At 39.6% G+C, this 21,748-nt stretch overlaps 1 protein-coding gene across 12 annotated transcripts in view; it reads left to right on the plus strand.

Moving 5' to 3' along the window:
* Positions 1 to 21,748, plus strand: part of LOC121276898 (receptor-type tyrosine-protein phosphatase delta) — a 612,167-nt gene that overhangs the window by 431,263 nt on the left and 159,156 nt on the right. For 7 of the 12 annotated variants that reach the window (XM_041185518.1, XM_041185525.1, XM_041185519.1 and 4 more), the window contains 6 exons: positions 1,118 to 1,251; positions 5,395 to 5,539; positions 8,732 to 9,037; positions 9,823 to 10,016; positions 16,375 to 16,401; positions 18,283 to 18,400. In XM_041185518.1, coding sequence (XP_041041452.1) covers positions 1,118 to 1,251; positions 5,395 to 5,539; positions 8,732 to 9,037; positions 9,823 to 10,016; positions 16,375 to 16,401; positions 18,283 to 18,400 — 924 coding nt within the window. The remainder of the gene's footprint in view (positions 1 to 1,117; positions 1,252 to 5,394; positions 5,540 to 8,731; positions 9,038 to 9,822; positions 10,017 to 16,374; positions 16,402 to 18,282; positions 18,401 to 21,748) is intronic. The other 5 variants (XM_041185522.1, XM_041185523.1, XM_041185530.1 and 2 more) reach the window with 1 other exon arrangement.

Here is a 21,748-nt window from a genome sequence, read left to right on the forward strand (position 1 = left end):
TACTAGTGTCTTGTAATTCGTAAATTGTAAAAGAATTAGATAGTATGTGGCACAGTAAGTGATAACATGTGCTTTTCACCTCTGGGTCCTGCATTTTAAACAGGGGCTGAGGAAACAAAAGTTTCCTCCATCTGCCAGCTGTAAGTAATGTAAGTGAAATGGGAACCGAACTAATCCTAAATGACATGAATTTATATGACAAAAATGGCCCATATTTTGGCACTAAATTGGTACTATCTGACAGAGGCCAAAAGGATGATTATTATATGAAATGGGAATGTCACCATAGGGTTGCCGTTAAGCAACTTGTTAAAAAAAGGTAGAGGTAGCTTTATCCTGACCTGGCAGTTCTTTATGTTGACAAGGATTGTAAAACGTACAAATTCATTCTAATCTCAGCTCTGACACTAATCACCATTAGCATGAAAATCTATTGCTTCCTCTCAAAACAAAACAGCTGTAAAACTATAGTAATAATCATAATACATATTCTGCTGAACAGTAAATCCCCTTTTGCTCTTGATAAATCTTCAACATCAAAGGATTACTTTTTATATTCACTGAAAATTGTACCATGATATAATCTGCAGGCAAAATAAAACCTGTTTGTGTCCCATACAAGATCACCAGACATCAGTATTAACAGCAAGAGTTTATATTGTGCATACTTCCTATTTACGAACATTGTTGTTTTGTTTTTGACTCATTTTTGTGTTAACTCGTACTGCCAAGGATTTCCCAGTTCTAACTATTTTACCTCCCAAATTACCCAAAGTTTAACTCTTAAAAGTATTATGTAAAGTTAAGGACAAATCTATGTCTTCAAAATATGGACTAAATATGCATGTATTTTATATTTAAAGTTTATTATAAATCTTGCATACCTTGGCCCAGTTATCTCCTGCCAGCTAATCTAACTATACTTGGTCTTGTTTTCAGAAAGGGAAACTAGCTTTTTGATTAACTGCAAACAGATTAAAAATAAAGAATGCTTCTGTAAGAGATTGGTGATTACTGTGCTTTAAGGATTCTGGTTTGTGTGTACAGAGAGCTTCCGGCAGAGGTGAACTGTATTATTTCATTAAACCCCTTTTTTCCCCCTTTCTTTCTTCTCAAGTTCCAAGCCAGCCAAATAACTTCAAAGCTGAACCGAAATCAGACACAAGCATTATGCTGTCATGGACACCACCACGACAGGACACCATCATCAGATATGAGTTGTATTATAGGGAAAGCGAATATGGCAAAGAGGTATAGTACAATATAGTCTCTGAATTAAATTTTTGAAAATGGGTGTCTTGTCCCTTTTTAATAGAAATGTTATCTTTTGTCTGTTAATTGTACTCTTGGCACCATTCATTTTCATATTGCACCCACAAACAGGAGGATTGAGAAAGACTTCAATATTGCACCTTTCTTCAAGTCACTGAATGTATGGATCTGTTAGTTTAAGCTTAATTCTGTTAGTTTCTGATGTAAATATATTAATATTATCTGCTTATTTCCTGATCTAAGTTGTGAGAAGGTATTTTCTCTTGCCCATATCAGTGCCTTCCTCTTTATCTTCAGCTCATTATCAGAACGTCAAGTGCAGATTTGAACAGATCAAGCGAGCACACTCACGATGCGAGTGGGAAACTGCCTGTGAATCATATTTAAAGGGGTGACAACAAAAAATTCTGAAAGACTTTGGATAGTCTCAGAAGGCATCTTAGCCCATTTGTAGGCTTTAAGGGAATAAGAAGAGACAAATGGAAATGAAGGAAAAGAAGATCCAAGGTATAAGCAAGAGCCTGCAGGCAAGTGATAGAGTAGCTCAGCATCCAGCCATTATCTGATGGTAGGGAGGTGGTGAGGCATGAGATTTTTACAAAGTCAGTGGTCCATTATACGATTCCATGGGAACCATGCCCATAGATCAGTCTGCATGGAGGTGAAGCCAAGTTTCCAGCTGCAGCTGACTATTACCATGTGCCAACCTTATGCTTTTTGGTAGCAGTGGATGTCCTTCCACCAGAATGCACAGCATTACACCTGCCACTTTCCTGAGCCAGACCCTAACAAGAGAGTTAACCCACTTATATTGCAAGGTAAATAGGTCTTAGCAGAGACGAAGAATAAAACAAAGTTGGCTGTTAACTATCTGGCACTATCAAAGTCAAGGCAGTCTGGTTGATTGATACCAGTCCACCACCTGAAAATTCACTCCCACCACCACCAATGCACAGTGCTGCCGCAGTGTGTACCATGTACAAGATGCACTGCAGCAACTTGCCAAAGCTCCTTCCTGACACACGAAGTGACGGACTCCAATGTGCTCATAAAGTTAACAGAGGACTATTGGGCAGGAATCAGTGTAACAGGAAGCGGGCTCACCTGAAACTTTGTACCAGTTTTGTGATTTTGCTGTTCTATACTGATTCATTTCTCGGTCACAGTGGTGAAGTTACACCAGTAAGAGGGTGCTATTGTGAATGGCATTCTCAAAATCTTGCCGAATTTTGAAGCTTGGTGGAAGACAGTCTGAGACTTGGCATCAGGGCAGTGCATTTAGGCAAATCAGTCAGTGGAGGAACAACCTTTTGATATCTGAATTCATAGAGGGCAAAAGATTACATCAAAAAACAAATGATTTTTTTCCAAGGAGCTAAACTTAATCCTGTAAATTTCACATCATTCCTGCATTCTGCCTTTGACACTAAATTGGAGGATAGTATGACTGGCAGAACTAGAAATAAAATAGAAAAATATTGAAGTAGCTGCCTAGGCTTAGGAAGTAAAGCATTAAGAATAAGGAGTGCTGAGGTCCCCCGTGTTGTGTTTTCTTCAGTAGATTGTCGAGTTTTACTTTGAGCTGGCCACAGACTTTGTTCCATCCAACATGGCATAATTGGCCAGTTCCCCAGGTAGTAGCAGTCGTCTGGCAGTCTGAAACTGTCAGAGTTGATTGTCGAATACTTGTTGTATTCCGATAGGCAAGAGACTTCATCTGTTCAGAAATACTATTTACAAAGGAGTTCACAATGCTCATGGCTTTGGTGTCAGGGTGAACTTGCTTCATCACTTTGTAGATGTGGATCGAATAACTCTGCTTCCTCAGCCTTCGCCACTTCTTTCTGCCCTTTGCTGTAAATTTACTCATGGCTTTCTTGGTGCCCTTCTTAGGTGCTATTTTCCACTCCTTAGGCAGCATCATCACATTCACTTCCAGACACAATGATTAAGTGTTTGAAAGCACTGTGTTCAGGTCAGTCTTTTCATCCCATTATGGCATTCAGTCAGGTCTCTTTGCAAGTCCCTTATTAACGGTGAACCTTGAATTTCATTCAGATGTTTGGATTTTCACTGCTTAATGGTACCCTGTAGAACACAAGTGAAAGATGTAATGTAGATTCCTTGATATGCACTGAGTTTACTTCTAATGTGCAAATGAAACTAATAGCTTCAGAAAATACCACAATGATTGTGACAAATGCAAATTAGGAGTTTAGCTCAGTCTTTAAACTAAGTGAAAGTCATCATAGTCCCAGAGGACATAGGCTGCTGTCATTAGACAGAGACAACTGGTGGTGAGTTTAACCTGAGGGTCACCACACCTCAGGCGAGGGGTGAGGTTGAGAAGACGGGGCCTTTATGGATGACCTCAGCCGGTATGGGAATTGAACCCGCATTGTTGGTGTTACTGTATATCACAAACCAGCTGTACAGCTAACTGACCCCCTAATGCTGTCAACTGGCAGTAGGCCATCATCCTGAGTAGGTTAAAGAAGACTTAACAACTTCAGGTCCTCTAAAAGTGTATTGATTTGCGTGTATGACACAGCAGAGATTGATATTATGAGCATTTTCATGCAGAGGAAATGAAATTAAATTAAGTGAAAGCTGGAAAAATGGGACTATTTTGAATGCATATTATAATAGGATCAGAACCTCCCCCCACCACATGTGTTAAATTGAGGTAGGAATAGTGTGTGGAAAAGTTAACCCAAAGAATAAGTACTACTACACCTGTTGCTAAATATTCTTTCAAATGTCATACAGCTTTTTCCTCCGATGAATGGTAGAAACCATTTTTTTTCATACTTCTTCCATCACACGCTATTTTATTAGACATACTCCACTGAAACAAAAATAGGACGTAGTGAATACCCTAATGACAGACCATTGCTGTTAGCTGTCCACAAGGAGATATATGATAGGGTCACACATCCAAGTGTTCACATTCCTCTGCAAACAGATGTGCAGCATCTCTCAGCACTGTGAGTGTGATATATGGTAAAAAAAACTTTAGCTCTTTCTGCGCTATATCACTGAACAAGGGTGCTCCAGTGTGTTGCTACACTTAATGAATATTCTATTTACTGTGTACATGACAAAATTCTGCATAAATTTATTTCTTCACTGAAACCCCTAACCATTGTTAGTCCTCTTTGGGCACTGATTCTGGAAGAATAGGCTGTGCTTGATCTGACAAGATCATAATACCAACTAAATCTACTTGTCTAGTAACATTATTTGACAATATAGGGATCATTTTCCAATTTGCCCATGAGGGTAACTTAGAGAACAGATCACCAGACCATTGAAGAAGATATCTGATTTATCATCCCATTACAATCAGTATGATGAGAATCAGGTTAGTACTACAATGGGTGAATGATCCCTGTGCATAATTTTATCAAAATAATACCAGGATCATGAAATTTTAGCATGTTTTAGGCTGCATTTGATTTTTCATACTACTGAGGAACAGGGTAATAGCCCGATCAGAGTGAGAGCTCTCTGTAGTGTTTGAGTACGAAACCAACCTAGACTCATGTGATAAAAGTCTTCAATCTGATGGCTAAAGACGTTGTGAGCAATTAGTTTGGGTGCTCTCAGCCTACTTCTGAGGAGGTGTAATGTCCCTAGCAAAAAATTGCACCCAATTTAGCACCTCAGAGTAATAAATTAATGCTAGTGCAGTAGGGGCTATTGTTCTGATGTTGGGATTGAGGCATGTTGTTGAAGTGGAACAAAGGGAGTTTTACTCTCCAGCTGTCCTGGGAATGTGCGATGCTGACACTGTGTGCCTCAAATGGGAAAGTGTTGTGCTCTCCATCATCAGAGCTTCGATGATCACAGAAATTCACCATTTTCTTTACTTTTTGAGCTTTCATTGAAGTATTATGAAACGTTTGCATACTTAGTTATGGCTGTATTTGTTAATTCCATATTTTATTTATACTTGATTGTATCTGTTGAGTGCCTGATGCTGTGGACATGTGCAGATATGCTGGCTCAGTTTTACATCTGCCATAATGATTTAATCTTGCTTTTTATCTTGTATTGCTCCACTTTGACTACAAATTGCATTCAATGAACATATTCTCCAATTGTCTTTTCCTTCCACAGCAACTTGTCACATTTGAGCCAAAGACAATGTACCTTTTAGAGGATCTCAAACCAAACACTATGTACTTCTTCCGACTTGCTGCCCGCTCTGAGCATGGCCTTGGAGCTTCAACTGCACAGATTTCAGCTCAAACCATGGAAACAAGTAGGTTTTCTTCTGGTGACTAATTCATGATTGTTGGGGTGCTTGTTAGTCTGATGAGGTCTGTCCCTAATAACTAGTGGCTGACTGCATGCAGCAGGTGGTATTCTAATAAAACACAGTTAGATTTTGAAAGGAGAGAAAACAGGAGAAATTTAGAATGGAAAGGTTTAGATTTCATCACAGTGTTTGTGTTTACAGTGACTAACAAGCACTTTGAATGACGAATAGGAGCTTTCGTAGTTAGTTGACCTTTCTTGTTACGTTTCTTTGAACACAGTTTCTGTGTTAAATGTACTGCTTCAGAAATGACTTAACAATATGGCTCACAGTTTCTTATACTGTACCAACTATTTTTCTTAAATTGGTTCTAATTAAGAGCCAGGAAGTGACATTTCTAATGACCAGAAGTAATAACATAACCTGTGGTTTGTTTCATAAGAATTTGACATTCTTCTCTTTTTCTTTCTAAAACATTGTGAGGATAATGATCTGTATTTCATTGGGCATGGAATGATGGGAAAACTTGTAAAGGTCAACCAACTACAAAATGATCTATTATATTCTAAGTGTCATTACTTTCAATAAAGTCCTAAAGGTCAAATGACAAGATTGAATCCTGTGCACTGCTTAATGAAATGGTAATTATGTTTCACACTTAAAATTATTTCTAGTGGTACTGACTGCTGTTGTAATACCTATTTCACAGAATGTTTTCTGACAGAGTTGATTTTTAAGTAGCCATGTAGGACCTGTATGTCAATGCAGAGTTCATCGAGCCTCAATCTGTTTGTACTTTTAAAGTCAAATAAGGGAGATAACGTTTAATTATTATTGGTATTTAGGGTCAAAATTTATTTCAACAATCTATACTGGCACTAACACCAACACTAAGGGCAGTTTGAATGTAACCATCAATGTTAGTCAAGCTGTTGGATTTGCAGACTCCTTTCCTGGGTGTGTTGGGCTGGGGGGAAGCAACGAGGTCCATTGAATGAGGTGTGGTAATTTAAATCTTTAAAAACAGCCCAAAGAAATGGGTAACTTTGGGGGGAATTTTCCCAGGCAAGAGGAGGCAAATTCAGGTTTATGCTAGGAGTTAAATCTCCAAAAAATAATGTCAGACCAGGATGCTGACATCATTCTGCCCGCTTCTGGGTTTCATCCAGGGCAGGTTTGTAGGTGAGTGGGAAACCCCCTTGAAGCTGCTGGGTAAGACATTTAAATATTCTAATAGGCAATTTAGTAATTAACCAAGTATTCTGGCTTTAACAGCCAGATGACCTATTTCCTGAGCTGTCAGCAACTTGCCAGGGTCAACCAGGTGAGTGCACAGTGGGTAGGGCTTCATCAATGAAGTTGGTGAGTGAAACTGAAGAGCTCCAGCCATGGCCAGGTGAGAGACTGCTGTTCACAGCGCTCCTTCTTTCCCATTTGCCATGATTTCTTGAAAATGGGCCACTTGCCGAAGAAAAATCTAGATTGTTTCTTTGTTAAGAGGGGGAAATGTTGGAGGGAGAGCCAGCCCTAGGCTGAAATCCTATACCAATTCTATCTGTTTTACCAAGCAGCTCACCTGCCCACCCTCAGCTTCAGTAATGGAGAAAATAGGTGCTTTATCAATAAATAACTCAAGTTGCTCAGCATTCAGGACAGTGTTTGAAAATTCAGAAATTTTTGCAACATGCTGTCTTGTTGATACCATTGTATTTTTGGAAAAAGTGACCTTGGTCTTTATAAACATAAGGCATCCTGCTCAGAACCTTCCTTTGAAGATGTGTGTGCAATATATTCCACCTACTGAATTTCCTGAGGGAAAGTGATGAGCCCTAAGGAAGCAAATCCCATAATATCTATCCGGCCCATTATTCAATCCTGGCTGCTTGCCTTCCAAAGTGAGCACCCCCTGGTCACAGCAGCATGGTGACCATTGCGTCCCATGGAGATTTGATCATTCCTTATTGTACTTAACCAATAACCTTCAGTTCCATTCCTGATCATCCAGTGCTTTACTGGAGTAGTTAAGTGTCACAGCATGAGCTGCTTTTACCAGAAGCCTACTTCCACAGCTCAGTGGAGGAAACCTATTCACACTCATGCACACAGATAAAGTTATGGCTTGCAAAATAACAAGGGAAAAGGCAGCAAAAGGCTCCTGGGGTCCTACTTCTGTTAGAAACGTCTATACGGTTTTCTGTTTTATTTTTTCAGCTTTTCAATTCCAGCACATTTTGTCCAAAATAGCATTAATTGGAGTCCCAGATTAATTATATACCACTGGCACTTTGCAATACACATTAATATGAATTTGCCTGTTCAGCCCTGTCCACAGACATGCTCATTGCAGCAAGCAGGTGGGAATTAACCCAAGGGTGCTTGGCTCTCATTCTGTTACTACTTATATCATGTTCAAAAGCAATGACATTTTGGGAATTCACTTTTTCCCTATTACTGTGTGAAAAAGGACCACAGGGGAGCAGTGGAAACTTCTCCCCTATGGTGTATGGCTTTACATATTCCTGTGATGTATTACACCAGCTGAAAATGAACTGTCACTCAAAAAATAGATGCTGCACGATTGGTTAAAAAATATAAGCATGGAAACAGATATAAAGAGATCCATTTTTAACAGAAACACTTGTTACTTGACCTTTATGGAGAAAAACAGGATGTACGTGACATCAGTAGCAGGTGGGTGCCACACAAAGACAGTAAACAGGCCTCTCTTTGTGTGTGATAGGTAGGTACCCTGGTATTTCACTTAGATCTTTTTTTTTGGAATGTAGAAATATTTGCAACACATATAGAAGGTAAAGCGCCCCACTGTTTGCAGCTGTTCAAGAAGGGTAGGTAATAAAAAAAAGGCTTAGAAGAATTAAAGAAATATACATGATGTAAGAGCTATAATTACAGGTAGGTAATATTACTTGCAGGCTCCATTTTCAGAATTTTATTTTCCTTACCATCACCCCATTTTCTAGCCTTACGTTATGTAAGAAATTATTTTTGAGTTTTCCTTCATTTGCTTTTCTAAGCCAAGGTGTTGCATTTAATTTATGGAAACATGTTTTGTTTTATGATTTTTGGTTTCTTTACGTTGTTGGATCTGCTCCCATTTGTATTTTTTTTTTAAATTTTCTTTCACAATTCCCTCACCTTTTCACCTGTACTTGACCCAACTTCCAAAAAAATTAGAGCCATCAGCCCCACCTCAGGATATCAAGTGCACGAGCCCAAGCTCAACCAGCATTTTGGTAAGTTGGCTGCCCCCACCAGCAGAAAACCAGAATGGCATCATCACCAAATACTCCATCAAATACACAGCAAATGACCGAGAAGCCAGCTCGCCCAATGAGGTCTCGGATATTCCGCCAGATACCACGCAGTACTTGCTGGAACATTTGGAGAAGTGGACTGAGTACCGCATCATTATGACTGCCCACACGGACGTTGGACCAGGCCCAGAGAGCTCTCCCATACTGATTCGCACAGATGAGGATGGTATGTTGGCTTAGCACAACCAATCAGCAATTTTCTCGGCGAAAAAGTCTTCCTTTGCCGACACTTTGCACCTTTCTGTAACTGTTGTGTCTAGTCCTCCGTTCCACTGAATCTCTCCCTCTCTGTTCCTTTTTGAACTACAACTCTGGAACCTCTCTACACCTATTGTAGTGCAAAATTGCTTGTATTTCAAGTTTCCCGCCTGATGTTTTTTTCTTCCCTCACCACTTTATGTATTAGATTACTGTTGTTAATATTGCTCCCCAACCCCAATAGTGTCCCTTTCAATTACTTTTATATGACATAAATTATTCAATATTCTTCTCAGTGCACCAGCATATCACAGAAACATATGTGCATTATTTTTGCCTGGATTTCATGAGATGTTGGTCAGTGAGAAGCAAACAGTCCTGGGACAGAGACCCAGTAGTGGCTGTCATTTTTTTTTCCACAATGAATATCTTTTTGGAATCATTTTTATAAAATCAGATATTTAAAAAATCTTGCATTTTGTGATGCTTTGGCATTCAAAGCATTATCCTTGGCTGCCTTTTATCCTCTGTTTTTAGTATTTATGCCTTTTCCTCCATGTTTTTCACATTTTTCCACATTTTTGGTATTTTAGAAAGATGCAGCTCAGGCATTTTTCAGCTTATGAAGCATTTTTGGACATAGTTTCCTACTACATCCCTTTTGAACAATAGTGGGTCTGTCCTTGTACTGCTGATTGGGAGGGACAGGGCATCATCAGTTTTTTTTCTTTTAATCAAATGGTATTCTTCCAGTTCCTAGTGGTCCTCCTCGCAAAGTCGAGGTAGGGGCTTTGAACTCAACAGCTATTACAGTGTCATGGCGCTCACCAGTTCCAAATAAACAGCACGGACAAATACGTGGCTACCAGGTCCATTATGTGAGGATGGAACATGGAGAACCAAGAGGACAGCCCATGCTCAAAGATATCATGCTGGCAGATGCACAGGTATGCTGGCTAAAATATTGATGCTGATTTAATGACTATTCGCTTTCATAATGTTCCATTGTGCAAAGAAAAAGTATAAATTTATGTCAGTTCAATGTTGCTTTTTATCTCTTCCATTCTACCAGCTGTACTGTTTTAATGGAGGGCATTTGGTTATCTTTAAGTTGATATAAGCTGCTGTGCCTAGTTACATATAAGGCAGCCCACCAGCTCCACCACCCCATTCCCAATATCCAGAAGGATGTGACCTACATATCAGACCAAAAGTCTAGCGTTATGGGAAGCAAAAGCCTGGAAGATGAGGTGCGGTGGGGGGTGCAGGTGTGTGCAAATGAGAAGTCTGGTTTTGAGCTTATAAATGGATAATTGATCATGTGTGCTTTGGGTTGAGCAGGACATCTAAATCTGCACATTTATCACCAGCTCTACTTCTTTCCCTGATGACTTGTTCAGGCTAACTGAGATGGTGTTTAACCTTACTATTGTATTCAGAACTAAGTTTCAAATTCCATAGCCTGCCATCATTATTTCTATAAAATTGCCACCAAAGCCCAAATCCTTGCTTGCATTATCTCTAAACGTACTTCCTCAATACTCACCTTACCAGCCCTTTGAGCTGCTGCTCCACAGATAAAAGCTCCTCTAAAGCATCCTGCCCCACATCCTATCTGATGCTAAGTTCCATAGGCTCCCTGTCCTCCAGCATGTTGAATTCAAAATCCTTATCTGCAGACATAGACTAACTGGACCCTACCACTGCTGCCTCAATCTGTTCTATGGTCCCTCCTTTGCTTTTTTTTCTCCAGGACTCCTTTACTGACCCACCCTCTTCTGTTTCATTATTGGTGATAGAGCCTTCAGTTGTCTCAGCCCTACTCACCGTAACTCCCTCCCTATTTCCCCTTGACTTACTACCTCTCACTTATCTGTAAAAGCTGTTTAAAATGTATCTATTCAGTTATACTTCCTGTCAATCATTGCTGCTTGGCTTCAGTCATCTTCTATGTGAGGTGCCTTTTCTGCATAAAAGAGACTCTGCAAATTTAACTTGTTTTTTTTTTGTCCTGCATCTCTGCGCTTAGCTTTAGGTGACATCCATGAACATTGATGAAGTCAAGGTTGAATGCTTGCAGTTGTTTACAGCAGCCAAAGAGGATAGCTTCAATTTTACTCCTATTTATTGGGGGATGTTTTGGCTTATCCAGATCTTAATGTCATGTGGGTAATTGAGAGAATAGCAAAAGTGGTGGAGGGGGGCAGAGGTAGTTGATAGCAGGATGATACAAGGTTCTCTCTGTGAGTGAGGTTGTTGAGGTAATCACGAGATTAAGTGCAACAGAGTTGCAAGACTTGACTCTTGTTTCTGAGCTGTAAGACCCATTGATTAGACAACCCCTCCACTTTCGGCCTCAAACAAGATGTAGCTTTCATCTCATTTTTGACTACATCCGGTAGTTTTACACAGTTAATAGAAAAGGATTTGTCAATTTAAAGAAATGTAATAAAAACAATCTGCAGTTTCAGTCCTAGAAATGACTCGCCATAATTTTAGCAGATGAATTCTTAATGTGCTTGAATGGCATTCCTTTCTCTATTTTGTGGAGGAAGGAATATCATATCTATGTGTTAATCATTTGGTCCTGATGCCATCAACAGCCATTTCTGAAATAAATTTCCTTTTATAGTCTAGCCTATCAAACAGATTAGATTTTTCTGTGAGTCAGTCATGCAGGGGTTTTGAAGTTTTTAAATTTGAAGACCATGCAAGTGATTCTGTGATTTGCTATTTCAATCCAAGAGCGCATCTCAAGAAATTGCAAGCACACAGCCCATTAATTTTCCTCCATTTAACTTGAAAAAAGAGAAAACCATGGACTGTGTTCAATCACCCAAGGTGAAACTTCTTATCCCTTTTCCTTTATTTATTTTATATAAAATTGGCACAGTATTCTGCGGTCCCTTGGTCAGCTCAGACCAATTGCAAATGGTGAGTAGGTGACCTGCTGTCAGGTTTGAGGAGGTCGCACCCAGTTATTTGCATTAGGGGTTGGGCAAGAACTTACAGATGCCCTTACCTTCTACTCAACACGGTTGAAATCAGTAATTTGGCAGGATGTGGGGAGTGGTCCTGGTCGATGTTCCTTCTAATCCTTGCATCCAGGCAGCAAATCGAAAGTTCCCATGCAGTCCGCACACACTTAAGTTACCATTTAAATAGGGCCCTTTAAATTATCCCGTTTGCAGGGAAATGCAAAAAAATTTAAAGGACCCGTATAATTAGACAAATTGGCAGTGCACAAACAAAAATGAGAGTATTTTGGTCCTGTTTCCAGTCCCAAGTCCTACTGTTCTGTGGCGATAGGTTGGGAGATTTTATTTTCGTTATTTTCTGAGAATGCATTAAAGGTGACAAAAGTAAGAACATAAAAGGTGGATGAGTTACACCCACTCACCATTTGATTTAACTGCCAATAATGTTAAGTAAATAATAAAAGTAATAACCATTTCTTTCAAGCATTGGGGCAATCTTTTTTTTCACACTTGAACAGACAAAAAGTCAGGTGTTATGACTATCATCAACTGACTGAATAATGCTGTACACATTTCATTATTTTATAGCATTTTAAAGAGGTATACCTCTGTCTTTCTCTACTTCTGTACTCAATAATAGAATATGAATAAACACATATGCATAGAACACTGAGATACATTCCAGAAATGTGTCAGGTTCAAAATGTGCAGTGTAGAAAAGCAACTGAATGAATGCAGGAAAAAGATTACAAAGCCACAACAGATTATAAAAATTTGCTAATATATAGAAGATACATGTAGCGGGTAAAAAAATTGATGGCATTCATAATTTAGGAGCACATCAGACGTGGTCAACTCATGGGGACAATGTCACAAAAGGAGAACTTGGTGCTACACAAGTTATCCTGGTGTATTCAATAATATTATTTACCTCCATATCCTAACTGTGACTTTGTTTTCCTCTGCTTTAAGGACATTAATTTTTTTCATTGCCTCAATTTTAAATTTAAATGGGAGCTCTCAACCACAACTGCAGGCCCATTAACAGAACACAGTAACATTATGAAAGCAAATACCACTATGTTAGCCCAGATCATAGTGATAGTTTTTCCAGTGTTATTCAGGTTTGGGCTGATAAGTGGTAAGTAACATTCACACCACACAAGCGCCCAGCAATGACCATCTCCAACAAGAGAGAATCTAACCTGCTCCCCTTCACATTCAATGCCATTACCATCACTGAATGCCCCGCTATGAACACCCTGGGATGTTACCATTACCAGGAACTTAACTGGACCAGCACACACACATTGTGGATGCAAGAGTTGGTCAAAGGCTGGGAATTCTGCAGCGAGTAACATACCTGCTGACTCCGCAAAGCCTGTCCATCACAAGGCAAAATTCAGGAGTGTGATGGAATACTCTCCAGTTGCTTGGATGATTGCATCTCCCACAACAACCAAGAAGCTCGACACCATCCAGGACAAAGCAGCTCACTTGGTTGGCACCCCAGTCACCACCTTCAACTTTCATTCCCTCCACCATCCACAGTGGCAGCAGTGTGTGCCAAATACAAGATGCACTGCAGCAACTCATCAAGCCTCCTTTGACAGCACCTTCCAAACCTGTGACCTCTACCACTTAGAAGGACAAGGGCAGCTGATGCATGAGAACACCGCCACCTGCATGTTTCCCTGCAAGATGCACACCACCTTGATTTGGTGCTATATCATTGTTCCTTCACTTGCTGGGTCAAAATCCTGGAACTCCCTTTCTAACAGCACTGTGGCTGTATCTACACCAGACAGATTGCAGCAGTTCAAGAAAGTGAGTCACCACCACCTTCTCAAGGGCGATTAGTGATTGACAACAAATGCTGGCCTAGCCAGTGACACCCACATCCCATGAAAAAATAAATAAAACCAAAATTGATTTTAAGTATATTGCAGGAAATTCACCTTAGATCTATTGTTGTTGAGAGCCCCTTTTAGGAATAATACTGACTTGATGGCAATCATTGTTTTCAATGTTAGATATTTAATTTATCCATGTATCCTATGGCTTACTCCATAGATCCCAATAACTTTACAGTAAATTGTTTCTCTTTGTTCTAATCTATCAAATGCAGATCACCAAAGCCATCTCATCTTCCCTTAATGAGTCAATAGAAAATGATTTAAATAAATTGGGTTTGAGTGGTCTCAGTCCAATTACTTTGACAAATATACTTAGAATCCTCTAGAATTTGTTAGCTTTCATCAGCCCCATGTGTGCAGGTAACTGCTGATGGAGGCACTTTATATTTCTCAGGCACTTCTTGTAAAAGTAGAAAAGCACATTGACCTCAATGTCCCGCTGTCCACCGAGTGAGCATGGTGCTGTATGAAAGGCAATGTTCCATCAGCATGGGTACAATGGAATATGAGAAAGTAGTTCTGAAGCTTAGCTTTACAGAAAAGAATGCAGCCTGGTGGGTAAATCTTCAACTAACCACCACTGTGGTCCCCTAACCGCTGATAAAGAGTGCCATGGACCATAATATTGAAGCAGGCCACCTGCCTGCCTTTCATTAGTGGGAGTACTTGGCTCAGCAAGACCAGTACCAAGGGCATAATGGATAAATCCACAGTAATGGTGCAACTACAGTGCACCTCATTATTACGGTGCACAAGTTATAGGAAATTATAGGTGCTGACTATTTGCACTGCTCCACAAAGACTCTCGCAAAAAATATTTGGACAGGGCTGTTTATCACACCTCCACATTGCACCTCCCCCTGTCCTCCCACCCTGGGATTTTCCGGCCCCCTTGTGATGGGACCTGCCGCGGGAGGTGCAGCGGCCCAGCCAAAAGCCCATTGACTTTCAGCAAGGCCGGACGATCCAGGCAGTGGGCGGGGCCAGAAAATCCATCCAATCTTGTAGATGAGTTTGCTGAATTAATGCCATTGTCATCATCTCAGCTATTTTAAACAACCTGCTGAGCGATTGAAACTATTTCTATCCAATAAATAACAATCCAACATAGTAGGATATCTTGATCATAATCCTAATCAGGCATTGGTACACACAGAGGAAGGGTATAATTTTACAATAAGCTTAAAGTTTTACGTTACCTCAATCTTAAAGGAATCCTTGAGGATATCATTTTTACTGACTTTTTTCAGGCACTCAATTTTAAACTTTAAATCTTAGTTAATGGGAATAAGTGCTTTGGCAGCCAGGGGATCTCCCCGATCGATCTTGTCTTGTGTTCTTGTGTCTTTATGTTAATATTTATTGAGCTCATATGGATTGTTGTCAGTAATGAAATATTGCTGGGGATCGCACATGATTCAGGGGACAATTACTAAATAATCAACTCAAAAGCTAATAATCATAAATCAATATTCAGAGTTAAAAACTGTTAAAGATAATGAACCACAACTTGTATGGAAATGTTAAGTAATCTGTTTTGCGTCCAGCTTTGTCACCTTGGATGTGTATTTGACAATGGCTGCACCACTTGTAATTCGTACTATGCCCACAGCAGCGTATTCTCATCAGTTCTCCAGCAAAATTTGACATAGATTTGGCATTGGAGCATCAGGCAGCATGTTAGTTGCCAGATTCAACATTGCAGCAAATTCTAGGCCATTACCTTTATCTCTGTTGGGCACAAGCCCATATTGATTGCCTCTACCAGTTCAGTTCACTCAACTAACCTAGTAACACACAGTTAATTTATATAACTAAAAAGCTCATAATTTTATGTGAGGTGAAAATTTATATAAAATCACCCTTTCATAGAGAAAAGAAGATGATGAGGTGATAAATTAAGGGCAAAATCTTATGGCCCTATCGCGGCAGGGACAGGGCCATAAAATGCAGTGAGCCGTTCAAAAGTCCATTGACTTCAGCGGGACCATAAAATCCCAGCAGTGTGAAATTCTGCCCCAAATATTTTTCTAGCTTCGGCCAAATTGAAATATGAGCAGGCCTTTTAAATATGTGTTTAAGTCTTTAAGTGCAGTAAGAAACAAACCTTCCTCAATAAGAATTCTATTAAACCTCAACAAATTCTAAAAACTACTTTCACTAAAACATATAATAAAATCAACAGTATGAGGCTTTGACAACATGCACCTCTTCACATTTCAATATTTTGTTATACCCTTCTCATGGGTAATAAGGATTGCAACAAATGCTGGTCTTGCCAGCGACACTCAATCCCAAGAATGAATAAAAGAAATGATTTTGAAGCAAAAGTTCAGAGTTCAATACACATTTAAAATCATTACTTTATTCTATATCTTTTCTTTCTATCGATCTTGTTTTGTCTCAATCAGTGGGAAACTGATGACTCTGCTGAACATGTGAGTAAAGCATAATTGGACAACTACAAACTTGTGTTTGTTGTTAACTTCCTAGTGTCTTCACACAATGTCTCCCTGCAAATTTTATTTCATGTATGAACATTTTTTGTTGGTGTGCTGCACTGCATGCACTAACTGGTCATCAAGACTTTTTTGTAAGTTTTATTTTGTACTAACTTGTGCATTTATTTTACTCTTTTGGAGTGAACACATTGCATGGAATGAAACACTACGTGTTGATTTTGGGAAAGGTGCCTCAGGGAGTTACCCTGTGTGTTGTAATTATTGGGATTAAATGATTTGATTGATATATGTATTTACATACTTACACATACTACCACTCAATTTAGAAAAGAACTATGCACTTGTCTGATCAGTAGTATCGCAGGATGGTACATTGTGCAATAAGTACATGTTCCTTTGTAGAGACCCTCAAACCCCATGAAAAAGCTGATGTTTTTAGTAGGAAGTCTCAACAGAGACTTCACCAAAACTCTCTGGAATTCATCAGGTGCCTCTTATCTAACCAAGAAGTTCATGGGCTCCAGGGAGATGGTGCACTGTGTGCAAAATGTCCAGCTTCATTAAGTGTTTTCAAGGGCCTCTATTATGAATGATCACTGGTTATATTGTCAACAGAAAAATTACTTTTTTCTCACCAGCAAATGTTACAATTGCATTTCGCCACATTCTACTTCGCAGAAGTGTACCAATTCTATAATTGCACCAGACCTCCACTACTCACAAAAAAGTGCAACGCCTGAAAACATGAGATTCAAATCTACTTGTAAATAAAGCTGCTCATTATCCTTTCACATTGGGCCTGTAAAGCTGTTGTGGTACAGTGCCACGTGTATAATACTGCTCTGCCTGTGTAGGATGCAAGTGCAGTAAGCCCTAAAAAAAACATTATATTGCATTGATATTTATTCATAATTGTTATAACATGTTTTAGAATGTCTCATTTATTATTAGGAGCCCATAATTTTGTGAGTGGTATTAACTGTTGCAGTCAGAGTTGTGGAGGAATACAGTTTTAACCATCTTTCAGCACCAGTTCTTTAAATCATTTAACTTTTGTCCACATCTCAACATCTTCAGTTGTATTTGTCAGTCAAGCAACTGACTACCATCTGTAGTGCTGAAAGGTTGCTATGTATCATTAATGCCTTAGCTTCTTTTAGTCAGGAAGGTGCCCTGGGGTACATTTTGACTTCAATGTCTGGCAGTAATCTGGCGGAGTGGATCGTCTACCCTTTACAGAACATGGAAAGCTTTTTATTCCAGTTAAATCAATGTTATAAAAATTACTGCCCATATCCGTCCTGTCTGACCACTGCCCCAGATCCTCTCCAACTGATCACCACCCAGGCAGTGACATCAGAAATCTAAATCTGTATTTCTACTTAGGCAGAGAACATATAAGAACAAATTACAATAAATTCTGCCTTTGTCACTTGTTCTTTTAAAGTGTACAACAATTAAATAATTAAATAATTGATTTCACAACTGCACAAACACAGCATGTGTAACAGCTTTTATATCAAAGTGTAAAATTATGTCTATTGTCACAGTACGATGAATTTAAAAAAAAAGTAAGTTTCTTTACACTTTCTGACTGAGGTTCGCTGTTAAACATTTGAAATGTACAGAAAATGCTTGGAAGAAAAATAAACGTGTATTTTAAACACTGACAACATCTGTTACTCAAAAGGTTAATACATGTTAAACATACAGGATAGATTACATGTAGCACCATACAATTTGCTCTATTCCCTTATTGCTCAGAGACCTGAATAATACCTGACTGATGACCTAAAACTACATTTCTCATTGTTGTGTTTATTTCTTTTCTTTTTTTTTTGCCTTTTTTGTGTACAGGAGATGATCATTTCTGGGCTTTTGCCTGAAACGACCTACTCTGTCACTGTGACAGCTTACACAACAAAAGGAGATGGAGCTCGTAGCAGAGCCAAGCTTGTGGTAACCACTGGTGCAGGTGAGTGATTTCTGGAGATAATTATTGGGTTTCAGGCAGTTGATCCATAATACCAAGCAACGTCCAGATTTAAAACACTGGTCCCAACTATTTCAAATCCTAAGTTTTAACACTAGGACGGTTATTTCTAGAGTTCAGACTTTTATCTCCCATCCCTCGACGTGAAAGAATGAAACAACAGGGGATCCATTCTGTCTGGTGCTTGTGCCAAAACATCAGAGGCAAGAATGGATTTGTACAAATTCTATCAGTCTTTACAGACAAGCTTGCTGGAGCTTAAGCTCCTTTCGCGTTGGAGTTTCGGTTTGTCAAATCAAAATCAGAACTATGCAGAATTTTAACACAACTGTTCTTTTGGGGAGGTTTGTGAGTACTGCAATCAATGCATGTAAATCTTTGGTTACCTGTATATTTCTGATTTTATTTTAATTTCACAATTAAATCTTATTGTATAATCTATGCAGGATCATAGTGAAAAGGATACATTATAGTGCCCGCTTTGAAAAAAAAAATTCAACTACTTCCCCATCGTCACTAATGGTTTGAATGGCATTTGTCGTTAATCACAAATATTACAGTTAGATGTGTCTGTGAGGCAATGCTGCTTAACAGTATTAGGATCTCAATAGAGACCAGTAATGTGTGTGTTCATTTATTTTTAGAAAATTATGATTTTTTTTAATTCATTCACGGGACATGGGCTTCGCTGGTTGGGCCAGCATTTATTGCCCATCCCTAGTTGCCCTTGAGAAGGTAATGGTGAGCTACCTTTGAACTGTTGCAGTCCATGTGGTGTAGGTACACCCACCATGCTGTTAGGAAGGGAGTTCCAGGATTTTGACCCTGCAACAGTGAAGGAACAGTGATATACTTCCAAGTCAGGATGGTGAGTGACTTGGAGGGGAGCTCCCAAGAGATGGTGTTCCCACCTATCTGCTGCCCTTATCCTTCTAGATGATAGCAGTCATGGGTTTGGAAGGTGCTGTTGAAGGGGCCTTGATGAATTCCTGCAGTGCATCTTTTAGATGGTACACACTGCTGCTACTGTGCGTTGGTGGTGGAGAGAATGAATGTCTGTGAATATGGTGCCAGTCAAGTGGGCTGCTTTGCCCTGGATGCTGTCAAGCTTCTTGAGTGCTGTGGGAGTGTTGCACTCATCCTTACAAGTAGGAAGTATTCCATCACACTCCTGGCTTGTGCCTTGTAGATGGTGGATAGGCTTTGGGAAGTCAAGAGGTGAGTTATTTGTCGCAGGATTCCTAGCCTCTGACCTGCTCTTCTAACTACAGTATTTATATAGCTAGTCCAGTTCAATTTCTGGTCAATGTTCACCCCCAGGATGTTGATAGTGGAGGATTCAGTGATGCCATTGAATGTCATGGATGATGGTTAGATTCTCTCTTGTTGGAGATGGTCATTGTCTGGCACTTGTGTGGCATGTTACTTGCCACTTGTCAGCCCAAGCCTGGAAGTTGTCCTGGTCTTGCTGCATTTGGACATGGACTGCTGCAAGACCTGGACAATATTTATTAAAATGTTATTTAATTTAGAATCTGAAAACACAAGTATTTGCTAAAAGAATGAAACCACAAGGTTCATGGTTTAAATCAAAAGAATTTTACTGAACAAAAACCAAACTATGAATATTCATAACTACACTCTAACTTAAACAGTCAGTTACATTAAAGATATTAAAATTACAATGGATGCAGTTACTTATTTTCTAACCCGAACTTCTTAACTCAAATTTCCTTCTACACACATTTGACTGACACCCGGAAGACTCACATCAGATACTTATCAAAATTTGCAAGATGAACTATTTGGTTTGAGTATTGCTTCAAAGATTTGTATAAGGGTTGAGATTTCTTGGGCCGTCCACTTACTTCCAGTAAGGTTTTCTATTCAAACCTCCTCCAAATGTCCCATGGTTGTCAACTCCCAATTCAACACAGGCATAGCTGGTGTCTTAAGTGTAGCCACCTCAAGTCAGCACTCTCCTGGTTCTAATTTTCTTCAACTCTAGAAGTGTCTGTCTTCTCAGCTTGGCTATCCCAGATGTTTAACTCACTGCTAGGAGTCCTTCAGTGAATAAGAGGTTTAAGCTCTTTCAACCTACCACACTGAATTTCAAATGAGCTCTGCTGGAAAGAGATGTTCCCTGCTCTGCAGCCAGATTGTTCTAAAAACTAAAACTGAAAACCCTGCTTAAGACCAGAGCCACACCCACAATCTACTCACCCCTATAATTAACTTCCTGTTATTCCTTTGCTATTCTATCAGTCACATGAGCATTTACTGAAAGCCCATGTGCTTAACCAGAAATCAATCCCTGGAGAAAACTAGTTCTTAAAGGAACCGTAACCCCGACATTAAATATAGATTCTTTCCCCAAAAGCTCATGGGCTATCACAACAGAAAGAGGTGATTGAAAATCTGCGGCATTAATGCAGAGGACTCCTAGGGTAGAAGCAGAAGTTCTTTTACTGGGTGTAATCTTAACAAGGGGATCACATTTAAATTTAGCCACATGGACATTTATCCATCTTAACTACACCATACTGCCAAGGCTGTAGACATCCCAGTGCCAAATCCCTCAATACTTATTGGAACTTGAGGGAATTTGGTTGAGAATCATAACTATGAGGCATACGTGCATTCTTTAGGCTAGTAATTCTCAAACTTTTTATTCCTAGGGCCCCTTTTCATGTGGGTTAGTTATCATGGACTTTCCTATTTAAATTATAATGCTATATATTGCTTATATTATGAAAATGCTGCATGCATAGAACGTTTAATTAACGTTTTTATGAAAATGGATATTTAACTAGCGGATTTCAGTAAAATGGATGTCTGTTTTTCACTACAGAGTCTCTCTATTCTTAACATGAGCATGGAGTAGGCAGGAGTCCGAGGAGTTCAGAAGCACAATAAAACATTTGCCCTACTTAACAATATCTTTAAAATGCAACACTGTATGTCTAAATGTCGAAATCAGTGGTTCTCAAACTCGGGTTCACGCACCTTTGGTGGTTCTAACAGATGGGCGACTGCCCAGGGCATGATGGTTGAAAATAAGCAAGTATAAGGTGGTCGAAGGCATGTTCTGCCCTCCTCCAATCCCCCACCAACCCCATGCTCCGGTTATCCAGTACTCTCTCCCTGCTCTGCTCTCTCCGTGCTGTGCTTCCCCAATGCTCATGCTCAATTTTTAGATTGGCGGGAGGATTTCCTGGGCATTGGGGAGCTCAGGAATGATGGGGCTTAGGGGCTTTGTGGTGGGTGGGGGGGTGTCTTCTCCATCAGAAGCGTCCTCCTTCTAACTTCAGGTGCCCCCTTGAGGTCTGG

Source organism: Carcharodon carcharias, chromosome 4 (genome assembly GCF_017639515.1).
Source record: "Carcharodon carcharias isolate sCarCar2 chromosome 4, sCarCar2.pri, whole genome shotgun sequence".
Lineage (NCBI taxonomy): Eukaryota > Metazoa > Chordata > Chondrichthyes > Lamniformes > Lamnidae > Carcharodon > Carcharodon carcharias.